Source organism: Caenorhabditis remanei, chromosome III (assembly GCF_010183535.1).
Source record: "Caenorhabditis remanei strain PX506 chromosome III, whole genome shotgun sequence".
Classification (NCBI taxonomy): Eukaryota; Metazoa; Nematoda; class Chromadorea; order Rhabditida; family Rhabditidae; genus Caenorhabditis; species Caenorhabditis remanei.
This window is the reverse complement of record NC_071330.1, coordinates 10,870,422-10,892,146: the sequence shown is the minus strand read 5'-3', so window position 1 is coordinate 10,892,146 and position 21,725 is coordinate 10,870,422. Positions and strand designations below refer to the sequence as shown.

The 21,725-nt window shown below is 37.3% G+C and overlaps 7 protein-coding genes across 7 annotated transcripts; 4 read left to right on the top strand and 3 right to left on the bottom strand.

Moving 5' to 3' along the window:
* Positions 1-3,662: 3,662 nt before the first annotated feature.
* Positions 3,663-4,913, top strand: GCK72_010668 (uncharacterized protein; the record flags this gene model as incomplete). The annotated part of the gene is made up of 3 exons (XM_053727981.1): positions 3,663-4,085; positions 4,134-4,544; positions 4,593-4,913. 3 exons carry the CDS (start codon positions 3,663-3,665, stop codon positions 4,911-4,913), a joined length of 1,155 nt encoding a protein of 384 aa, XP_053587558.1.
* A 629-nt stretch (positions 4,914-5,542) lies between these two features.
* Positions 5,543-6,657, top strand: GCK72_010667 (uncharacterized protein; the record flags this gene model as incomplete). The annotated part of the gene is made up of 6 exons (XM_053727980.1): positions 5,543-5,736; positions 5,791-5,830; positions 5,955-6,053; positions 6,098-6,187; positions 6,234-6,458; positions 6,505-6,657. The coding sequence occupies 6 exons, from the start codon at positions 5,543-5,545 to the stop codon at positions 6,655-6,657; spliced, it is 801 nt and encodes a 266-aa protein (XP_053587557.1).
* A 4,087-nt stretch (positions 6,658-10,744) lies between these two features.
* On the top strand, positions 10,745-17,467 carry GCK72_010665 (uncharacterized protein; the record flags this gene model as incomplete). Its single annotated transcript, XM_053727979.1, has 8 exons — positions 10,745-10,813; positions 10,864-11,051; positions 11,102-11,167; positions 14,003-14,150; positions 14,196-14,331; positions 14,376-14,737; positions 16,803-17,056; positions 17,101-17,467. 8 exons carry the CDS (start codon positions 10,745-10,747, stop codon positions 17,465-17,467), a joined length of 1,590 nt encoding a protein of 529 aa, XP_053587556.1.
* On the bottom strand, positions 15,124-16,593 carry GCK72_010666 (uncharacterized protein; the record flags this gene model as incomplete). The annotated part of the gene is made up of 4 exons (XM_003110886.2): positions 15,124-15,211; positions 15,262-15,506; positions 15,551-16,094; positions 16,139-16,593. The coding sequence occupies 4 exons, from the start codon at positions 16,591-16,593 to the stop codon at positions 15,124-15,126; spliced, it is 1,332 nt and encodes a 443-aa protein (XP_003110934.2).
* A 209-nt stretch (positions 17,468-17,676) lies between the features above and the next one.
* On the bottom strand, positions 17,677-18,203 carry GCK72_010664 (uncharacterized protein; the record flags this gene model as incomplete). Its single annotated transcript, XM_053727978.1, has 3 exons — positions 17,677-17,957; positions 18,001-18,091; positions 18,138-18,203. The coding sequence occupies 3 exons, from the start codon at positions 18,201-18,203 to the stop codon at positions 17,677-17,679; spliced, it is 438 nt and encodes a 145-aa protein (XP_053587555.1).
* Positions 18,204-18,562: 359 nt separating this feature from the next.
* Positions 18,563-19,749, top strand: GCK72_010663 (uncharacterized protein; the record flags this gene model as incomplete). Its single annotated transcript, XM_003110652.2, has 5 exons — positions 18,563-18,670; positions 18,715-18,781; positions 18,831-19,245; positions 19,295-19,622; positions 19,672-19,749. 5 exons carry the CDS (start codon positions 18,563-18,565, stop codon positions 19,747-19,749), a joined length of 996 nt encoding a protein of 331 aa, XP_003110700.2.
* A 128-nt stretch (positions 19,750-19,877) lies between these two features.
* GCK72_010662 (uncharacterized protein) lies at positions 19,878-20,269 on the bottom strand (the record flags this gene model as incomplete). The annotated part of the gene is made up of 2 exons (XM_003110727.2): positions 19,878-19,931; positions 19,979-20,269. 2 exons carry the CDS (start codon positions 20,267-20,269, stop codon positions 19,878-19,880), a joined length of 345 nt encoding a protein of 114 aa, XP_003110775.2.
* Positions 20,270-21,725: the final 1,456 nt, after the last annotated feature.

The following is a 21,725-nucleotide window of genomic DNA, read 5'->3' as shown; positions in this document are numbered from 1 at the left end:
TTCAAGCTGCTTTCCGGCGAAGATGAGTCTCTGCTGATCTGGTGGGATTCCCTCTTTGTCTTGGATCTTGGCTTTGACATTCTCAATGGTGTCGGAAGCCTCCACCTCCAAGGTGATGGTTTTTCCAGTCAACGTTTTCACGAAGATTTGCATGATTGCTGAAAAAGGAAACTGTAAACTGAGATATAATCGGAGAGGACGTATTATGAAGAGGGTTAACAAGAATTCTCGAAAATTCGAAATTTTTCGCGAGTTTACGTAATATTTCGAAACCGATCACTGGTTAAAAAGTAGAACCGACAAAGTTCAGTCGCTTTGAGATATGTTGAAGCTATTAAATGAATATGACTAATGATAGATAAGGTCGGTAGGTTATGATTCTAGGGAGCGCTCTGAAAAATAAAACAAGAGAAGGAGGAGAGGTGGTGCGAGAGCGAAGCGTTCTGGCTGACTGAGGCGTATGACTGCTGCCCGGCCGCCTCACCAATCGATAGTACCACACCGCGCGCGCGGCCGCACACACGCAGAAAGCTCCGCCTACCATGGTTGTTGGCAAGAGACGCAGAAATCCAGCTGACGTTCTCATTCTCTAACCGAAAAAAGAGCGTGGGGCGAAAATCGATAAATATCACTGATGTTGAAGTGATACGAGGTTAAGAAGAAAACGAGATTTACAGTAACGAACATCATGGATCATGCGATATTGCGCTGCAAGCTACAAAAAATCCAAGGCGAATACTCACCGCTTTCTCTCGCTTCCCGAAGAGTAATGATATTAAATTGTTTTTCAAATAAGAAAACGTGGTACACGTGACAAAGCGTGGTAAAGCGTGTACTTATAAAACGTGAAAGATGTATTCTCTCACAACCAGAGGGGTGAGTTTGTTTTTGGCTATGGCAAGCGAATGGAGGGAAGAGTCGGGTATTATACCAACGAATGAGGAAGGAGACTGAGGAAGGTCTGTGCGACTGACTCACAAAAAGAACATTCTAGAGTGGTGTGTTGGAGGGGGAGGGCAGCAGTGTTATGAAAGAAGAGGGGCACAATGTGTGCCGAGAGAAGGGAAGTGGGAATCGATAGTGTTCTGTTCGTTTCGCATACAATGACAGAAACGACCAGTTTCTTCACCGTCTTAAGAAATTATGTGGCATAGATGAATAGTTAAATCTGTCTAGCTAAATGACTTCCTCCCATTACAGAAAATGATGAAATTGGATGACAATGACCGGCAGCGCTCAGATGTTCTTCCAATGACAACTGACGCGAGTACTGGAGGGCATCACGAGCCAGAGGTCAAGGTCTTTCGTAACGCAGACGTCACAAGACCCTACCTCGTTCCAGATAATATGGACTTTTGATAGCTGTTTAATATTTCAGAAAATGAACTTTTCGAACGATAACGCATGTCCTGTAGGACTTTTGGGGAAATGGCAAAAAAGGTTGTACTTTGATACACAGGACGATCGGATGTTCTTATTTTTAACGAACTAATGCCAGACACGAGTACGTGGACGATATCAATCATATGACCAGAGCATGAGATGGGGCAATCGAGTGAGCACTGAAAACTCGTTAGAGAGAGAGCAGGCACATCGCCGAAAATCAATGAACGCAGTGTCGCCATGGCGTTTTGTGAGAAATTGTTAGTTTTTGGGCAAAAATACACCAAGTGCTTGAAAAAGATATGAAAATAATATCTGCATCGGGCGGGAGATCAATAAAAAATCGATGCGAAGGAGCTAAAAAACAATCAATGTGAACGAGAAACAGAAAGGGAGAAGAACGAGAGTAGTGGGCAGAGGGGAGAATGGAAGTCACGGTTCAGTGAGAGTAGAAGTGGAATAGAATGAGTTGGAATAGCCGAGAAGGCTCTCGAACGCGCGCTGCCAATTATTTATGTCTGCATTTTCGTTGCGAGACCTTTGTTTGCATTCATAGTATGCTCCTTTGAATTACTGTCGTAATCTTGTAGCACACGACTTTCGAAAAAGATTGATCTGAATAATTAGGAAAAATAAAAGCAATAAAAGAAATGTAGTAAAATTCTGTTGTTACAAAACTATTCTCCACCTCAACACGGACATTAAATATAACTGGTTTTCAAATCATTGGCTTTTTGAAACATTACGCAATAGATTGATTTTATATTATCATCATGGTGATGTTTGAGTCAGTTGTGAGGAAACTATTTAGTTGCACGTGATTTATCAAACCTTATGATGCAAGAGGAAGAAGCACTGGAAGCTTAATATGCATGTTAAGACCACGAAAATTGGACAATCAATCATCTAAATGAGTTATTCAAATATTCTAAACAGGAAAAGAATAATATCACTTTATCGCAATTTTAAAAAACTTATTTCTCAAGAAGAGTGCTCAACGAGCATTTTTTGTTTTTGTTTTCCCTTATTTCCACTAAAGCCAAGACTAAAACGGTGATGACAAGGGAGAATATTATAAGAATAGAAAGGTTGTTTACCACATATGGCTCTCGAAATTCAGTCGTGAAAATTGAAAACAACGAAGATTGAGGAAGAGGAAAGCACCTGGACACCCATCGGTACCAGGTGCGAAGAATGTATGGAAATGACGTACATATTGCAGGAAGGACATAGTTTGATGTATGAATGAAATTTTACAGTTGGAATAAAACAGATTCAATTTACGCCGATTTCAATCTAATCTAATTAACGATACAGTGTCATCGTTCATCCCACCCGATAAAAATTAGCAATGATACTCAGATGATAAACCAATGTAATATTTCATCACATATGACACTCTACATATTTTTCACAGCCACGTCATATTGAACTATTTTTAATCTATTTTTCTACTTTTCTCTCTTCTTTCGTCCGTTCAATGATACAATGAGTCGGTCACCGACAGGCACCACCGTTATCAGTTGAAAAAGAGCTCATGATAAATACGTGGTTTCTAAAAACACGGACGCAAACATGTTTTTTGATGCGGAAAGTACTGCGGAGTGAAAGGAGAAAAAGAACAAATCGAGGTGTTTGTTGAGCGGGGAAGACAGATACAATCTTGAAAAATTGACGATCATGATGATGCAAGCACGGAAAGGGATGGAGAAGACTGGTTTGACGGCGGAAAGCAAGCGAAGAGAAAGCGAAAAAGGGTCATGTGAGAGAATCGAAAATGGGGAAAAGGGGGGAAGAATGATGGAACGGAGAGAAAAGAATTGAAGAGGGGACAAAAGAAAAGTGTATAATAGGGGTAACAAAAGGAAATTAGGGGGAAGTACTCTTCATAATAGCGAATTTCATGAAACATGCTGTATGGAAAAGGGAGATGAAACTCATATAATAATGGTAGGGAAGCCTTTCGTGGCGAGATATTTCCATACTATTTTAGGATGCTCCTTTAGATTCAAAGATACGGTAGGAAGATAAGGTTACGGTTGGAAAATGGGAAACAAATCAGTTGAAAAAAGAAATTTTTTTGAAGGTTTAGTGCTCAAAACTGTGAAAGTAAGGATAATAAAATCAATTATTTCTAGCGTGACCTCTTGATTACTAACCTAAGGTTAGTATTACATCTTGATAGAGATCTAACTATAAGTATGTGGAAAATTGTAAAAATAAATCAGTTTGTAAATCGAAATTGGAAATCAAAAGACTCTCTGGAGCTAACGTAAAAGATGATGTCTTCTGATGAAGCCGACGACGTGCTCCCACGTGAAGAAGAGATGCTGAAAACGAAAAAAGACAAGTACAAAGTGATTGCACTTCTCGGAAAAGGAGGATATGGAGCTGTTTATTCAGTTCTTCGACAAAGTGATTCAGAGAAATTTGCAATCAAATGTGAAAAGGCGACAGCTGCAAAGAAAGTCCTTTTGATGGATTGTAACGTCATGAAAGGAGCAACACAGATCAAGAGCCGTCATTTTTGTGCTGTGCTGGATCGAGCCAATGTGAAGGATCGTTTCAATTTTATTGTTATGAAATTGATTGGAAAAAACTTGTGGGATTTGAGACAAGATCGTCCAGATGGGAGATTCTCGTTGGGTACTGCATTGAAGACAGCAGCTCAATGTTTAGTTTCAATCGAACATTTACATAGTGTAAGATTAGATATCAGAATATCCACCAAATCTCCTTCCATATTCCAGTTTGGCTATCTTCATCGTGACATCAAACCCGGAAACTTTGCTGCCGGACGAAAAGAATCCAATGAGCATCACACAATCTTCATGCTTGACTTCGGTCTTTGTCGTGAATTTGTGAAAAGAGCCGAAGGAAAAGATATGAGAGCCCCACGTTCATCTGCTCCATTCCGTGGAACCACTCGCTATGCTCCACTGGCTGCAATGCTCCAACAAGATCAATCACGTAAAGATGATATTGAATCATGGTTGTATATGGTTGTTGAATGGACTTCTGGAGGTCTTCCATGGAGAAAATTGAAAGCCCACGATAGGGATAAAGTGCTTGCTTACAAGAAAGATGTTCGGGAGAAAGCAGATATTCTCGAGGATTTCTTGTATAACTGCCCAAAGAAAGAGTTCACCAGAATTCTCAAGGTATCATTCTCCTTCCACTATTCTTCAGATTTTAAGTAAACTTTTCAGTACGTCGACACCCTCGGTTACTATGCAGTTCCAGACTACGGATTCATATATTATTGTGTCAAACATGCAGCTGTTGCCAATAAAATCAAAGATAATGATCCCATTGATTGGGATCCAGAACGTCCATATTTTGGTCCACTTGAAACTCCAGGAGACGGAAAAGTGATTGATTTGGAAGTAGAGGGAGGACAATCAGTTAAAGAATTCTCAAAGAGAAATCCAAAGGAAAAAGATCAAAGTGACGAGACTAGAAAGGGAAAAAAGAAAGCAGGAGCATCGCCAAATAGAGAGAAAACTGAAGTCAAAGAAGTTAAAAAATGAACAAATTGAGTATGACTGTCAATAAAGAATTGTCGTCTTTTCTTCTTTTCTTTCTAATTTGAAAATTGGAAATCGTCAGAAAAGTTGAGTAAGAGATATCCGTATTTTGATACAAAATAACATAATGATAAATTCTGCAAGAATATAATCAGAACTCTGACGTTTATACCAGATACTCCAGGCTATTTTTAGAGTCTTCAGATCATCAAAGGATTAAGAACCGATCATGGCGTTCCATATTTTCAGACAATGTACTGATGACGTTAGAAAATTCATGTCTGGCTTCAAATTGGAAACAGAAACTTGTCTAGACTTGCTGTTTTCGTATTTGTGAAAGTGTCAAACATTAAAGTACAATTTCTGAATTCTGGACTTTTGGATGTTCGAAGTTCGACCTTCGTTTTCTAATAGGTTACTGTAGTTGGTAGACCCCTTGATTCAAACTTAATTTCACTTTAGAAACATCGTTTTGAAAAATCGAAATTCAGGAAATCTTACTTTACGAAAAAGCAAATTTCCGTTTTAGGAAACCACTCATCCGTACTCTTTCCTTCCCGAATACAACTAAACTCATTTCTATTTATTTCCCAAAAACTTCATTTTCTTCTATTTCTTTTATCTAAAAAAAAATGCCGAATCGTGTCAAATATTATGAAAAACTGCGTGAAAATCGTCGATTGGCACGCGAACGAGCGAAGAAAGTGCAAGAAGAGCGGAAGAGAGCAAGAGAAGTGAAGGAGGAGAAGTGGACGACAAGAAATGAATTTGGATTAGTTTCTGAGCATAGACAGATTCAGAGAAAGGCTTATATTGAGAAGATTAGGTGAGGAGTGAGTGAGAGAGAAGAAGACGTTGTTTTTCTTCTTTCTGTTTTCAGAAAAGAAAGTCAGGAGATGCTGAAAATGGCAATAGAAAGAGTGAATTCTCATGGGAAGCGGGAGGGAATCATACAAAAAGAAATAGAAGAAGAAGTGGAAACAGTGAAGAATTTCATAGATGAGGTAAAGAATTTGGACTTCAAGTTGACTTTTATGGTTACAGCAATGCAATTATTATGCCGAGATCCATGAGCAAATATCTCCACCAAAAGAGAGAAGTGTAGATCAAATTGTGACGGAGATTCAGGAAGAGTTGAAAGAGGTTTTTTGGAATATAAATATCTGTTTTCGTCAATCAAATTTCAGATCTATGATATATTTGCCAGCGTGTTCGATTTCGATCCAAAGATGCCGGAAGATATTGAAGTAAAGGAAGATGACGATCAGATCTTTGCAGTATGATTTTCCTGTTTCCCGTTCTAATTTCATTGTAAATTTCCAGAAAGAAATTGCACAATTAGAAAAAGAATTTGAAGCGAATACACTGAAAGCTGAAAATATCGAGAAAGAAATCGCTCAATCGAAAGTTCAAATTGAAACTGAAAATGTGAAATTTGCGGCGATCGAACAAGAAAAAGCAATAGAGATTATCAAACTGGAGAAACAAATAAAAAATATGGAGGCGAAATTGGATTTTATAAAACAAGATCCAGTTGAGGTGGAAGAGGTGGGCATGTGATATGAGAGGAGAGAGGAAGAAAACAAGATTTCAGATAGAGAAATTGAGGAAACGAGTGGAAGAAGAGACGCAGAGAAATGTCGAATATTCAGAATCATTGAAGTATATAAAGGAGATGATAAGAATTAAAAAAGAGGAGAAAGAAGAGAAAAAGAAGCAGAAGTTGGAGGAGTTGGAGAGGAAATGATTGAATTTTAAAAATTCAATTATATAATTAGATTACATGATTTACAAGGGATAACTGAAATTTTAAAAATAGGAAATAAATAAATAATCCCAATTTTGTATTTTGATATCAGGCTGGTGCATAAGTTTCTTTCTTTTTTTGGATCATTTTTGTCTTGAAATTTCTAGAAGGCTAATACCTCACATAATAAGAAATATAGTTATTTATTACCTATAACTTATTGTGATTATACCTGTAACATGACGTCTGCCATCTGCTTAATCTCAGCCGTAGACAAGTCAAAATACTTGAGGAACCCTTTTTTGGTACCATTCTTCGACTCCATTTTTTTCTCAGAAAATGTTGGCGAGAATGGGTGATATATTCAAAATTAAAACAAGCTAGAAAAATTATGTTTAAAAAATTAATAATGACATTTGAACTAAGCAACTGTAGTTTAGTCGGTCGCTGAAGAACGGCGAGGCTCAGCAATTTACGGATGTGTGAGTTTTTTCGATTTTTCATTAACGCTAGATAAGGAAATTGGTAGAAATAACTATTATTGAGTAGTGTAAGCATTGACGTTTCTGAATTTATTTTGTTTCAGATGATTAAGCAATTTGCTTTTTTTCACAGGAAGCGCGAACTCAACATCATCAAAATCACGTGATTTTTAAGTTTGATGAAGCCTGCTACTCGTACTTCTGAATCAATCCACTAGATCTTTTGCACATTTTTAGAGCAATGTATTTACTGTTGATTACTTGTAAGGGGATAGTACTGACTTGCTTGAAAGCGTTGAGAAGAGACCTAGACTTCACCCAGATCTACTACACAAAATTTCTTAAAAGCACAAAAATCATAGCAAACACGCGACCCACGTTTTATCACTTAATTGAATGGTTTTTTTTACCATTTTTTTCTGAAATCACTTACTCATGTTGCATTCTAACTTTTACACATAGTTTGGCATAAATGCTCTTTCAGATGTTTCTTTAATATGCTTGAACGTAGCTTAACAATGATTTCTAGTTGCTCTCAATCGTCTGATCATAATTTTTTCGCCTTTAACGTTCTGACCAAAAACTAATATGTGACAACAAGATAAAGTATTTTTCTATAACTTTCATTAAGTTTCCCATTAAGATCGTCAAATTTTGATACCAATGTCGACTAGAACCAAAAAACTTTCCAAAATAGGCGTTTGGTTGACCACAGAAAAAACTATCGTTTTAACGAGCGGAGTGTCTAGGCATTAACTTAAAACTGTATTTGTTAGCCACTGAGAAGGTCATTAAAATGCAAAAAAGTTTGGCTCGATAAACGATCACAGTATCTAGAAACCGTGAGTCAAAGTTCAACCTCAAAAAAAAGAAAGAAACTTATGCACCAGCCTAATAGTATCTGAACTTCCAAAAAAATTTAAAATTTAAAAGTCTTTCAGACCATTAGGCTTATTGTGTCTGTCTGATAGTGGCTGCAATTTGAAGTATTTTCATTGAAAAATGATCCCTTCTCTTTTTCTTACTGTACGAAACTGCTTTTTAAGACCAAGCCCATTATCTCTTCAAAAAATCTTTTAGTTACAGTAATCCTCTGTCCGGATGCGCTTAAGGTGCACCAGTCCGTCATCAGGAAGACCACTAAACAGTAAAGTTTTATAGAAAGCGATATCTTCTAACAGTTTTTCTTCTCGCACAAATATCTTCTCCCTTCAGTCAAAACCCCATTTTGCATAAATGACTGCTCATAAAACCTGATTCCAACGGATCCTGCTCAATAAAATCCGTTATTTTATTCCCGAGTGCATCAATAAAAAACTCGAAATGTGCTTCATTTTTCTCCATTTATCTATTCTAGTTTATGCCCTCTCGAGAGACATTATTTCGTAACCCATTTCGAAAGTATCGGCTCGTTTAACGCGCGCGGAATACCCAGATTTCTATGCGATCAGAATATTTTCGATCACAGGTTTTTTCGAAATAAAACCAATTTCTCTCTCTTTTTCGAGTACGTTTACACTTTAGTTGTGTTGGTTCCGTTTCTACTCGATGCCAGATGATGCATTTTCATTCCTGATTCATGTATGTTTGCTTGCTGACTGAAAAAAACGGAATGAGTAAAAAGAAGAAGAAGAAGAAGGAGGTGGTGGTGTTAGTTCTCTTACTACCGATATTACTACTACTGCTTATTCGTTTTGTTTCGTACACATAATCGGTTGTCTTCGTCGTGGTCATCAGAATCCTCAGAATTTTTGATTAGTTTCTGTCAAGATGGACAAAAAAGGGCGAGATGGAGAAGTAGTAAACATGAATTTGTGAGTTTAGAAGAAGAGAGTTTCTCGGGTTTCTTCGGATATTAAAATGAAAATTTATTTTGTTTTTATCTTAAACTCTGTTGAGGTCACAGAAGGATTTTGATTGAAAAATGATTGTGTGATTTTCACGAATCGATCTTTTTCCGATTGTTTCAAATGAATCTAGAATGACTTTTGAACTGTTTTCTAGATTTTGGTAGAAATTTGATAGGTTGTTCCTAAATTTCTAGAAATAAAAGGTGCGAATGACTAGTTTTTAACCTACATATCTTTCCAGATGTCTATCGGATACTGATCACCAAAAAACGTTTTCTTTATTTCTTATTTACATCCAATCATAACATTCTATCGGAGTCTTGTAGGAAATCGTTATCAACGGCAGAAAAGAAGATCTAGATTTGGTCTGCATATATTATAAAACTTGAGACAATCGCGTCAACAGTGCGCCAGACTGTTCATCTGAATGTTCTTCATCATCATACGGTTCATATCCTCTCCTCTATTCATCATCTACATCGTATTTTCCTTTCTCAACAAGATTCCAGTAAATTTACATAAATCACCATTCCTTTTTTCTTCTTTTTCCAACAATTCTTACCTTCTTCTACTCTTTCTTTTCTTCACTTTCCGTGCTCATCCCGTTCCTTTCATCTCTTTTTTAACTCTCGCTTCTCCTATTTTCTCCTCATTTTTTGATCGACTGACCAGTCTTTTCTCAAAAATATAATAGAAACGTAAGAGATTCGAGACATCGTTTCGTAGTGTAACTGAGCAGCAAAATGAGGGTTCAAATGAAATTGAAGAGAGAGAAAAAATAGATTGTTTCTCATCGTTTAGATGTATAATTACCCCCGTCAGTTGAATTGCACCGTTAAAAACCACTAGAATTACATAAAGAGAAGACCCACATTACGAGCCATTTTGTTATTCTTGGCACTCCCTCTGTACTCTCGAAATGACCGTAAAGTTCCAGTATACCACCGTAATCCCGAAACATTAATTATTAATTTTTTTAAAAGTGAACTCATACACGTTTCTCATAAGATGTTTTACCGAAAAGGGAAATGTAACTTCCGAGAACAAGATAGACTGTTAAACTCTTATCTCAGTTTGAAAAACTCGCAGGAAGGGCCAGTGACATTATCAAACGGTTTGCTTGTTTTATGTGTAATTCTATGAGTTATACAGTATTTATAGTAGAAAGATTACTATAAAACTCAATGATGATTCAGTTGTTATCTTGTATTCAGAATCTTTACTTTCTCAAACCTTTACTTTTCCTCTCAATTGGAGTTTACTACTTCTGAGCGTTCCTAATTTATTGCTATTCTTTTTTCTTCTGCTCTTGATTTATGTATCTCCGTGGAAATATGTGTTTTCAATATGATTTTAGTACGTGTTCTTCTTCAAAAAAGTCGTATTCCCAGAAAGGAGTGAAAGTTGTGAACCAGCAAAATGAAAGCCCAGATTTGTGCAATTATAGTCATTCAGAGGCTCCATGAAGCACACTGAAACCTTCATGTCTTCCTCAGTTCTCCTAGAGAAGATTCCAGGATGTCACTTCCTCAAATGATTCATAATTCCTCATACTTCTCTCATATTCTTCTCTGACTTCTTCACCTACACGACAAGTTGCTCTCAAATTGCAACATTTTCTGAAATGACTCAACAGACACACTTCCATCAGCCCTCCCCTTCTACTTAGTTTTCCTCTCATCAACCTGTTTACTATCTCTATTTTTCTAACTGATAACAACCGCAAAATTATACAATTACTCATTGTCTCTTCAGATGTTCCATGATATTCTTATCCTATTCCTAGCATTTATTCCATCTTTATTCGCACGAAATGTAGATCATGTAAGTTCTTATATGTCTCCAGAAATGCTTCTTAAAATTATGATTTCCAGACAGAATTTCTTCAAAAATACGGTTATCTGCCACGCGGCAGCAACCAAGTAAGCTCAGAATCATTATCAGAAGCACTCAAAAATATGCAACGAATGGCTGGATTAGAGGAGACTGGAGAATTAGATGAGAGAACAAAACGGATGATGGAAAGACCGAGATGTGGACATCCGGATGTACATGAGGAGAAGTGAGTGAACACGATTTTGTGTCCAGTTGAAAACAGAGATTGAATTTCAGAAGTTCTCGTGGGAAACGGAACACTCCACCTATCTTCAAATGGCAGGATAAAACTATCACATATGGGTTAGTTTTTTTTTTGCGAAACCATTTGAAATGTGATGTACAAAGGTTGGTACAAAGCAACTATTTTTTGTCTTAAAATTGTTTTTGAAACCCATGTTTCAGTTCAGAAAATGAGAGAAAGAGAGAACTGAATTCAGTTCTCTGCACTTTTTAAAGATCTCGAATAATATTATTTTTCTGGCTTTCAAGTTGAAATAAATCAGTTCTTAGTCGAGATCATACCATTTGATAAGAACTAAACTGAATTACTTTTCAAACCAAGACATTCATAGTTGAACACTTTTTAGTTGAAGACCGTTTTTGAAACTATTATTAAAAACTGTATCTCTACAATACAACAGTACCAGTGGAAACTAGTGTCTTCTTTTGATCTTCTCTCAACATCCATCCCTTTCAGGAGGATTTACGATGTACAATACCGGTCAAAAGGTTGTAAACTTTAACCGTTTTCAATGGAAATTGTCCAACTTTGAGAGTTTGTCCTGGTTAAGCTAACTGGCCCACAATATAATTTTCTATGGATCGAACAGATCAAGAATAGAAAATCATTTTTGTGATTGGCAACTTTTTTTAATCGAAAGTTCCCTAGCAAGTTACATCTCGACAAAGTAATTTCTCTCTCAAATCGACAAATTTCAGTGTAAAATATTGAGATTTTTGAGCATCGTCTTAAAATGACCATAACTGTCATCGTCTTAAAATGACCATAACTAAGGGAGCGTCTGTACAGAAAAGTTGTCAACTACAAAAATGAAGCTCTATGTCTAATCTGTATGATTCATTAAAAATCTACTTGATCGGATAATCAGTATTACCATGACACATTCTCAAAGTTGGACGATTTCAACTGAAAACGGCTAAAGTGCACAACTTTTGGCCGGTGCTCTATCACGACGAAGAACTAAAGTTCTTCACTATTATTATTTTCAAATCATTGACCTATTAACCAAACTTTTCAATAAAGGTTCGTTTATATGGCGATTTTTAAGATTTCATCAGGCAACTCGATTTCCAAACTCATATAGTTCCAATACTGAATCAATTCAGTTGATAATGGGTAACACGGGAGATCAGGTCTTGGATCTAAAAGTATGAAAGTAGATGCATCTGCTCCAATCGTTCATTCTGTCACCTTCTTTCTACCATTTCTTATTCTTTTCCTCACTTTACACACCAAAATAACTCTTCTTTTCTCCTATTCACCTTTCCTCCCAGTCGGCACACCAACCCCGTATATCAAAGTGTATTCGGGTCTAGTTGGATGTAATCCGAGTTTTGTGGTTACTTCTGGTGTCGATCGCCAGTATAAAAAACTATGGACAGCGAGAGATCATAGATTGAGGAGAGACGCAGACACTGCCCCACCAGAAGGCGGCTCTTTCGGCCTGTTTCGAGGTCCGTGTCCGACTGCTGCTCCTCTTCACTTTAAACTCGCCAGCTGCCCTTTCTCTTCGTCTCTCATTCCTTCACACTCTTTTCTTCGCAATTGCTACGGTCTCACTGATCCAGACACTATTTCTATTCGTTGAGTCAGGCCCCGCCCCCTTTTTAGACCAGCCATCTCGTCCGATCACCCATCTACTCTTTGCTCATTCCTCCATTCTTCTTCACTTCCCCCCAGATCTTATTCCCTCTTTCAAATTCCATTCGATTTCTACTTCTCCAATATATTCTAGATTATTCGATCAACTCGTTCTGCTGGTTGTTATGCTGAAACAGAAAGAAGCATCACAACCTCCTAGAAAGAGTAGATCGATTCAATCTAATTGATAACGATCAAAAGGTAAAACACTCTGGAATATTCCAAAAGTCAGCGGGTTCTAGACATCTTCATCTTCTAGAAATATTCACGGAGAAAGGGGAAATTGTATACAGAAAGAATAGTTTACACCAAATAGTAGTTTTCCATTGAAAAGAGGAAAGCAACGGGCGAAAAAGAAATGAAGAACATGTGGTTCCAAAGGGGAAAGAGTGACGTAAAGTAGTGGAAAAGGGACAAAAGATCGATTGTGGAGATGGAGTATTTTGGAAATGAGTCACAGGAATCAAACGGATCGGATGGAGTGCACATTCAAAGTCTGGTCTGAAGATACAGGAGAGTGTTGTTGCAAGATCCTACAAGATCTTTACAGTTTCGGGGGTTTCTTCCTCTTGTCGACAGGATTACGGTAGAAGCACTTTGAGAAAAAGAACATCCGGTTATGATTCATTTATGACAGTCTGGACGTTAATTCTTTATTTTTCAAATGAGCCAGTAATGTAAACTCGAGAAGTATAACTGAAGATAACACTCTTGCACATGTGGATTCTGTCACCGAATTAGGAACCATTCCAAATGGATGATCGACTCACCACGAGGGATCCTTATAGAACATTTGTCTACGATGTCGGTCGACCGTAGTTTTTCATCCCCCATGAGATGAAACTACGCTGGAGATCGGTTAAAAAGTCTGACATACAGAGCCTATCAAATTATAGATTCCATACTCCATTTGTGACTTCGTATGAATTGGAAAACGTTTCTTGTTGCATACAATACTATTGTATTTTTATAATTAGGTTCCATTATTCTTTTCTCTTTTCCCTTCAAAAATTGCAAGTTAAATGCTCTTCCAAGTACTACATTTCTTACAAACCAGCTATTTCGAACATTTGTAGTCAAGCTCTTGCACCGAACCATGTGTCTTCAAAACTACTTTTTTGAAAATTCTACTTTTTGAAAACTCATCGTTTTCTTTGTTGTTCCCGTCTCTATTTGTTCTGTTTTATCTTTTTGGACACTAAAAATTTTGCAAACAATTCATACAATTTTCAAAAAAATCAAAATTTCTGCAGATGTAAATCAGCTGGGACCTCTACTCGAATCTCGTTGGATGACTTGAGACGGACCATGCATCAAGCCGCTTCCCAGTGGAGCGAACTTGCAGATGTGGAAATCGTAGAATCATCAGAAACAAATCCAATGATTCAAATCACAGCTGGGGTAGGAGCAATTAAGAATTGAACCGATGAAGACGTTTTATTTCAGAGAGCAATGCATTATCCGTGCAGAGTAAGTTTCGATAGACAGACATTAGCACATGCATTCTTTCCACCTCATGGCCAGATTCATATCAATGATAATGTTAATTTCGTGATGACTAATTACACTGAGAGAATTGGAGGTGAGTCAGCTGTCTCCTGTATTGAAGTATAGGGCCTCTTCCAGGTAACTCCCTGTATTCTGTCGTTGCTCATGAGATGGGACATGCTCTTGGATTCAGTCACAGTTCGGATAGTGAAAGTATTATGTTTGCATATGATACTCCGAGAAAATGGAAGTTCACTTCAGAGGATAAAAATATGATGCGAAATTATTATGGACCAAAAAAGAGTTCGACGAGGTCGAGGGAAGAAGATAATCGTGAAGACAGAGAAAGGGATGAGAGACGGAAATATGAAAAAGAGAAAGAAAAAGAAAGAGAGAAAACAAGAGAAAGAGAACACGAAAAAGACGATATTCGTCCGGATGAATGTCGAGTCGAGAATCCGATTGTGGTACAGTATCGAGGAGAATATTTAGTATTTAAAGTGAGTCTTTTTTTGCGAATTGGGGTTTTAACAGGAAAGAGTTTTCAAGATTATTTTGGGGAGATAAAAAATGAGGTAAAGCCTTGCAATGTTCATTCCAATACGAATGAATTAGTGAATTGTTTTAGAAATCTTTCTAATTTTTCATAATTGCATAAATCTAGTTGGAGAACCTATCCTGAATCTCCTGGAAAATCATTTTTCCTGGCAATCAGTTTCTCCCGAATTTCTTCCCAAACGTACATCACAGTAATTTTTCAAGAATAGAAATTATTTGACATTTCAAAAACGATTCCGAGAAACTAATCCTGAAAACCCAACATTATCTCAAAGAATGTGTATTTATTCTTATCAAAATCATATCGTTTTCTGCGTATTCTTTTCTTTCAAACATTCATCCGCTCAGTTGCATTTTCCTTTGTCCCTCCTGGAGTATCGTTATTAGGTGTTGGGGTCATTGGGTTGTGGACTGGTCTGAAAGTTTTGAATATCAAGAAATGAGGTTTGCTATTCAATCAACTAACCGATACTGCCAATCATAAGGTTCACTTGGAAGAAGATCCGGTGGATTGCAGTCATCAACGAGACTGAATAGTTTCTCATAATCGGGAATATTATGATAACTGAGAGATTCAATATACTCGGCAACTTTCGTCATTGCTGGCTGTTTCGTACAGAGTTTCTCCCCTGTATGTGCTTGTTTCAACTTGATTATGTTCTCATGAGTTGATTCGTTCGACCAGGGAAGTGATCCATCCCCACACTCGATCTGAAAGGGACATGTGAAAGAATTTTGTGATAAATTCAATTTACCGTTGTATAGAGAAACGAAACCAGGTCATTATTCGGTCCCAAATCATGTCTCGCATGAGCATCCAGACTCATATATCGAACAGTTCCACGTAGACCAACACCTGCACGTGGCTTTCTAACGATGCCTCCTTTATCCAAATACTGACGAGTCAATCCGTAATCAATCAGATAGATTCTGGTGCAGTCATTCGCTCCAATACAACAATTCGATGGTTTCAAATCTCTATGCAGAAATCCAGCACCATGAAGAAGTGAAAGTGCCTTAAGAACTTGAAGCATTGCACGATAAAGTGTACGGTCACTGAATCTCCGATGAGGAAGAAGTTTGCGGACTTCTGATAGATTCTTTCCGACCAATTGCATCACAATATACTGAGATTTGATATCTCCGTGTTGCCATTTCCCTTGGCCAAGAATTTCTGGAATACCCATTTGTCCACGGAGCGCCAAAAGTACAGTAATCTCTAGTTTCATTCTACGAATGTCCAGAGCAGAGTTCTCCATCTTTATAGCACAATCCTCTTTTCGAAGTTTATCGTACGCTCTGAAAAAATACCAAAATAGTATTTCAAACTTTGAAAAACTAACTTATAAATCTGAGCGAAACCTCCGCCTCCAATAATCACATCAACTTCGAATCTACCCAAAACAGTCGATCCTTCGCCGATCAAATTTTTATTATTCATCTGATTATAAACGGCTCCAGCTCGTTTCTTTTTCTCCTCTTTCTTCTGTTCTTCCTTCTTCTCATCCTTCTTTTCTTCTTTCTTTTCCTCTTTTTTCTCTTCTTTTTTCTCTTCTTTTTTCTCTTCTTCCTTCTTTTCTTCTTTCTCTTTTTCCTTTCTCTTACTTTTTTCAGCATCTTTCTTCTCTTCTTTTTCCTTTCTTTTACTCTTATCGACATCCTTTTTTTCCTCTTTTTCCTTCCTTTTACTCTTCTCCAAATCTCTTTTTTCTTCTTTCTTTTCTTCTTTTTTCTCTTCTTTTCGTTTACTTTTGCTCTTATCTTCCTTCTTATCATCGTCTTTCTTTTCGCACGACATTTTATTTTTCGCCGATTTTTCAGAAAACTTTTAAATTAGAATAATTCGAATCTTGGGTTTCCCTCCTTTTATACAATTTTTTTCACATCGTTTGTATTTTTTGAAAAAATAAACCGAGAACACGCGTATTTGGAAACTTTTAGAGGTATTCCCGCATCTACTAGATACTAGAACTATCCCCTATCAATTCAAGTATTTTTCGTTTTCAGAGTCAATGGGTGTGGCGTGTCTCTTCCGATTGGAAACGTCTCATCACTAAAGCTGTCCCAATCGATCAATTATTTCCCGGACTTCCGAATCCAATTGATGCTGCAGTGTCAGTTGGACATCATTTATGGGTTTTTGTTGGTGAAAAGATACATGTTATCTATGGTAATCGAATGGCTCATGCTCCGTTAACACTTTCGAATATTGGAATTAATGAAAAGTATATCGATTTGGCTTATGAATGGCATTACTTCAAGTGAGTTCATCTTTTAAAAGATTCAATCCAAAAAGGTATTTCAGTCCGCCAGCCATTTATATTTGGAAAGGTTCTCGATATTGGAAACTTGATGAAAAAATGGATCATCGAAGAGTCGATGAAAGATACCCAAAACCAATAGATTTGAATTGGGGAAGAGTTCCAAAGGGTGTCAACTCAGCATTCACTTATCAGAAAGAGATTCATTTCATTCGAAGAGATCAAGTATACCGGATGAATTCTTCGAGATCTGTTTTTGATGTTGCCGATGGGTATCCTCAGCCATTCTCGTCCATCTTTGCATTCTGCCCAAGAAATGAAAAACTTACATTGAACTCTTCACACTATTCGAAGAATTATTTCTCCGCTGTTGTCCTCTTTACCATTACGATACTCACATCTTATTTCTGAAATCTCTGAAACGTACGGCACTATCACTTGTAAATACACATGGGTTCGATTCTTTGTAAAAATTAATATGTACTGGTGAATAAATGATTGAATGGAACATGAAAATTATGTGAATTAAATAAATTATGAGATTACAATGCGGAATGGATGGAAAATAAAACACGAAGCCACGATAATAACAGATTAGAGATCAGATTGATTCAGACAAATTAAGGTTGTTTTGGTGTCATCTCAGCGTCTCGCATTGAGCTGAAATCAGTGGATCCAGTCGGTCCACCTTGATAGTTTTGTGGTTCAAATGTTTGATTCGAGTCGCTGTCGAAATTGTCACCAGTAGAGAAATTGGAGTCTTCGTTGATGTCGAAGTTCACTGCAGGCTGGGTCACGCTGGTAGAATCCTGGGAGTTTTCGGCAGATGGAATTTGATTGCTCTCCTCATCGATTTCTTTGAGCTGTGGTTTAGGTGGAGCCATTATGTTTTGAGCACTTACTGCAAGAACAAAGGTTTCAATCAATACGATTATACTCTTTACCTGGCACCCATTTGTATATACGAATATTAGTATCTTTGATAAGAACGAGCTTCTTCTCCCACTTGCGGACTTTCTCCAACGAGTTAATCACCTGAAGAGTTTATATACGTTGTTTGAATAAAAATGTAGGTTCATACCTTTCGGAGCTCGTCTTTCGAACGGTTTCTTGTTTCTGCTCGGTGCGATCGGTTTGCTGAGTACATCTGAATTGAAAATTAATCAACTTTAATGAAAAATAAGTATAGAAACACAATGAAATGGAGCGATACTAATATTTTTCGAGCAAATCCTTGATTAATGAAAAAGTGTTCAGTTTGAAAAATGGCAGGCGAGAGCAAACTCTGTCGTCTCCAATCTCTAGCGCGTGTCAAAGGAGCGCGCTTCGGATATCGTGTCATTTCTTGAAATTTTTGATTTGATTCGGTTTCGCAACTCTTTTCAAGCTTTTCATGCGAAAAAAAGTAATTTTCTTTAACAAAATATGTTCCGTCAGCTTCTTAGCTTCTTCTTATATGCACTTTTACAAAATACTCCGTTCCAGATCCTCTCAAAGCCTGGTAAAATGTCCACAATCGGAAAAGAAGATATCTACGAATCAGATGGAGCTTCAAGCCAAGTGCAGAACACCCAACCTGAAAATGATTCACCAAATCATCCTGATATTGAACTGGTTCGCTAGATTTTTGAAATTTAGTCGGAAACTATCTTTTTCAGGTTTCAGTCGACATTGACGAGGCGTTGAAAAAGTACAAGAACAGAGTTCTCAACCTGACATCAATTGGTAAAATAAATATCTACGTTCTAAACATTTCATAAATTCGATTCTTCAGATTACTCCGATTCGATCGCCAAAAAGCGTCGCCACGCATTCGGTAATAATCAATATGTTTTGGAAGTAGCTGGAGCTGGATTCGCTGGAACCGAGACGGCAGCCGAAAAACTGAACCGTATTTTGTATGAGATTGCTGACTTGAACGAACAACTTAGAACTGACGAGAATGTCAAAACAGATCTTCTAAATGCTGAAGTTCTTGAGAATCTGGAAAAGGAAGTGAAGACCTTGCAAGGGGTTCAGGCGAACGGAAAGCCAGCTCGTGTAGAACATGAGGTCGAACTTCCAAAAGTTCGATCGGATTCGAAGGTTGCTACTTTGGAAAACCGATTGAGAAGAATCGAACAAGTGATTGGAAGTTCTGTAATTCCATCTGCTCCTGTTCTGGATACTATTGAAGATCTCAAGTTGAGGTAAAAATATTACGCGCCTTTCACATTGTCAAAAATTTGATTACTTTAGGTGTGAAACTCTCAATCAATCTTACGTCTCCGGGCTTGAACAACGTCTGAATGTGATGCTGACAAAGCTGGAAAAGATCGACGAGACTCGTGCCAACAATGATATCGATGAAAACCTTGACAAGAAAGTCGATGAGATTTTGGAGTTAATGCAGAAATGGGATGTAGCATGTTCCTCTCTCCCAAGCAATGTGAATAAGGTCAAGGCATTGAATCGACTTCATGAACAAGCACAACATTTCGCCGGCGGTCTATCTCACTTGAAGACAATTAGAGAAAAACTTGAGAAGGAGGTGGCACAAGGAAGAGAAGCTATCATTGAATATGAGGTAATCCTTCACGCTGAGCAATTTTTTAAAACTTGAATCTCAATTTTAGACAAACGGAAAACAAGAAATTGGATCTGTCGTTGAAAAGCTGAAAATTCTCGAAGCAAAGGTGGCAGAGTTGAAGTAAAGTCGAGCATTCTAGTTAACAACAATTCATGATTTATATATTACGTATTACTCAAAAATCCTGTTCTGTTCTATATTTATGTGCTTTATCAATTTGTATCGTCTTCGTTTTCCGCATAAATTCAGCTTTCAGCAGTTGAACGCCATTGACAAGTAACGCACTCCCCATCCAACCGCGTCATCCTAAAAAGAGAAGTTTGATTTTCTATTCTGAATTGTGTTCAACTTACATTGACTGCTCTGATAAGCATATGAAAATGATCTTCGAATCCCAACCAAGTCTGAGAGGAAACGTGGAATTCCGCAGTCATGTGAATAGCGTCCTTGGTCATTACTGCGAAGATAACACTGATTTTCGGATCGTGATGAGTTTTTGCATATTTTTCGAAATAATCTTTCAATCGAGTGAAATCTAGTCCGCCTTGAATGTAACAGTCATTTCCTTTGACTTGATCATCGTAATAATTGAAATGATCGATGACTTGTGTCTTATTTCTGAACATTTGTCGAAAAGTTCCCATGAAGAAATGTATGAAATTAAATGCACTTTTAGTTCTCATTACTTTGGGAAACATCGATCTAGGATCACTGATTATACTCTGAAAGAGAAGAAGAATAGACGTGATTGATCACTTTTCTAACTTACAGAAGTTGCCGCATTGTCAACATATAAAATGCAGATTAAGAATATAAAAAGACCAAGAATCTTCTTCATTTTCAAGATTAGAATACGAAAAAGAAGAAGAATGAGAAAGAAATGAATACGAGAGCACAAGAGCCATTTTTATGTTTCTGAAAATTGTAGGTTAGAACAGATTTATATGATTTTTGTTCTGATTTATTGACGAGAGCAGAACAAAAAAGAAATATTTGCACGCGATGTACTTCAATTTCAGAGATATTTTGTATTGAAAGAATCTGCATCACTAGAAAATTCTGAGAATAAGAAGACTTAACAATAATTGTTCTGAATCTTTTTCTGGTTTCATGAGCAACACACCATGAAGATCAGCCACCGTTCTTAGCGATCATACAACTCGAGCAGTTGCAACATTTCTGAAACAAGTAGAAAAATGTTTATCAGAATGAGAATCATGCTCTGGTTCATACCAGTTCACCGCCATTGAGAATTTTTGATTCCCTGGTTTACAGTGTTTGGGTACACGTCTAGACTTTTTTGGCCCATTGATTTTGACCATTGATAGAATATCCCCTATTACATTAGAAACCGGAGGAGGCGTGCCTTGACTTTTTGATCAATTTTTTTTGCAATTTCGGCAAGCACGTCACGATGAATTGATAAGCAATGAACTGATGACGTTCAAAAAAGATGTACCGTTTCTATCTCTCTTTGGATGAAACTAGAAAACACATGCTTCCTTCATCTGAATCAGAGATTCTGAACACCGACTCTCATAAATCATTTGTTTGTAATCTATTTCCCAAACAGGTTTCTCATAGACAACAGAGTTCGTCCTTGTTCGGTCCAAAGGTGCGGATAGCGGGTCCACATGGGATTCCCCGAACTGTCCACGTTTTGATCTACCCTCTCAGAAGACATTTCGTTGTCAGCTGTCTGAGATCAAACATTCAGAATAAGCAGTCAGAAGATCTCTGAACGACCGAAAAGAGAAGAAGAAGAAGAAGAAGAAGAAGTCTGCAAGAAGTAATTCTTCTGATCTGCAGAAAAAGAAGAGTATTACAACGTACCCAATCACATCTTCTTCTCTTATCTTCTTGTTGAGTCGAAAAGATAAACCGTCCGTAACCATATCGGATTATCACGTGTGCTGATCTTTCTCCAGTCGATCAATAACTGATGATGTTATCAGAAGTCGTGCTATGATGGATGAACGGATTATGAACGATGAGGAGAGACGAGAGAAAGTACGTGACTGATTGAATAGAGGAAATGAAAGAGAAAAGATCACGGATGAAAAGAACTTCTCTCGATGTTTTCATTCTTTTTGTCAGGTT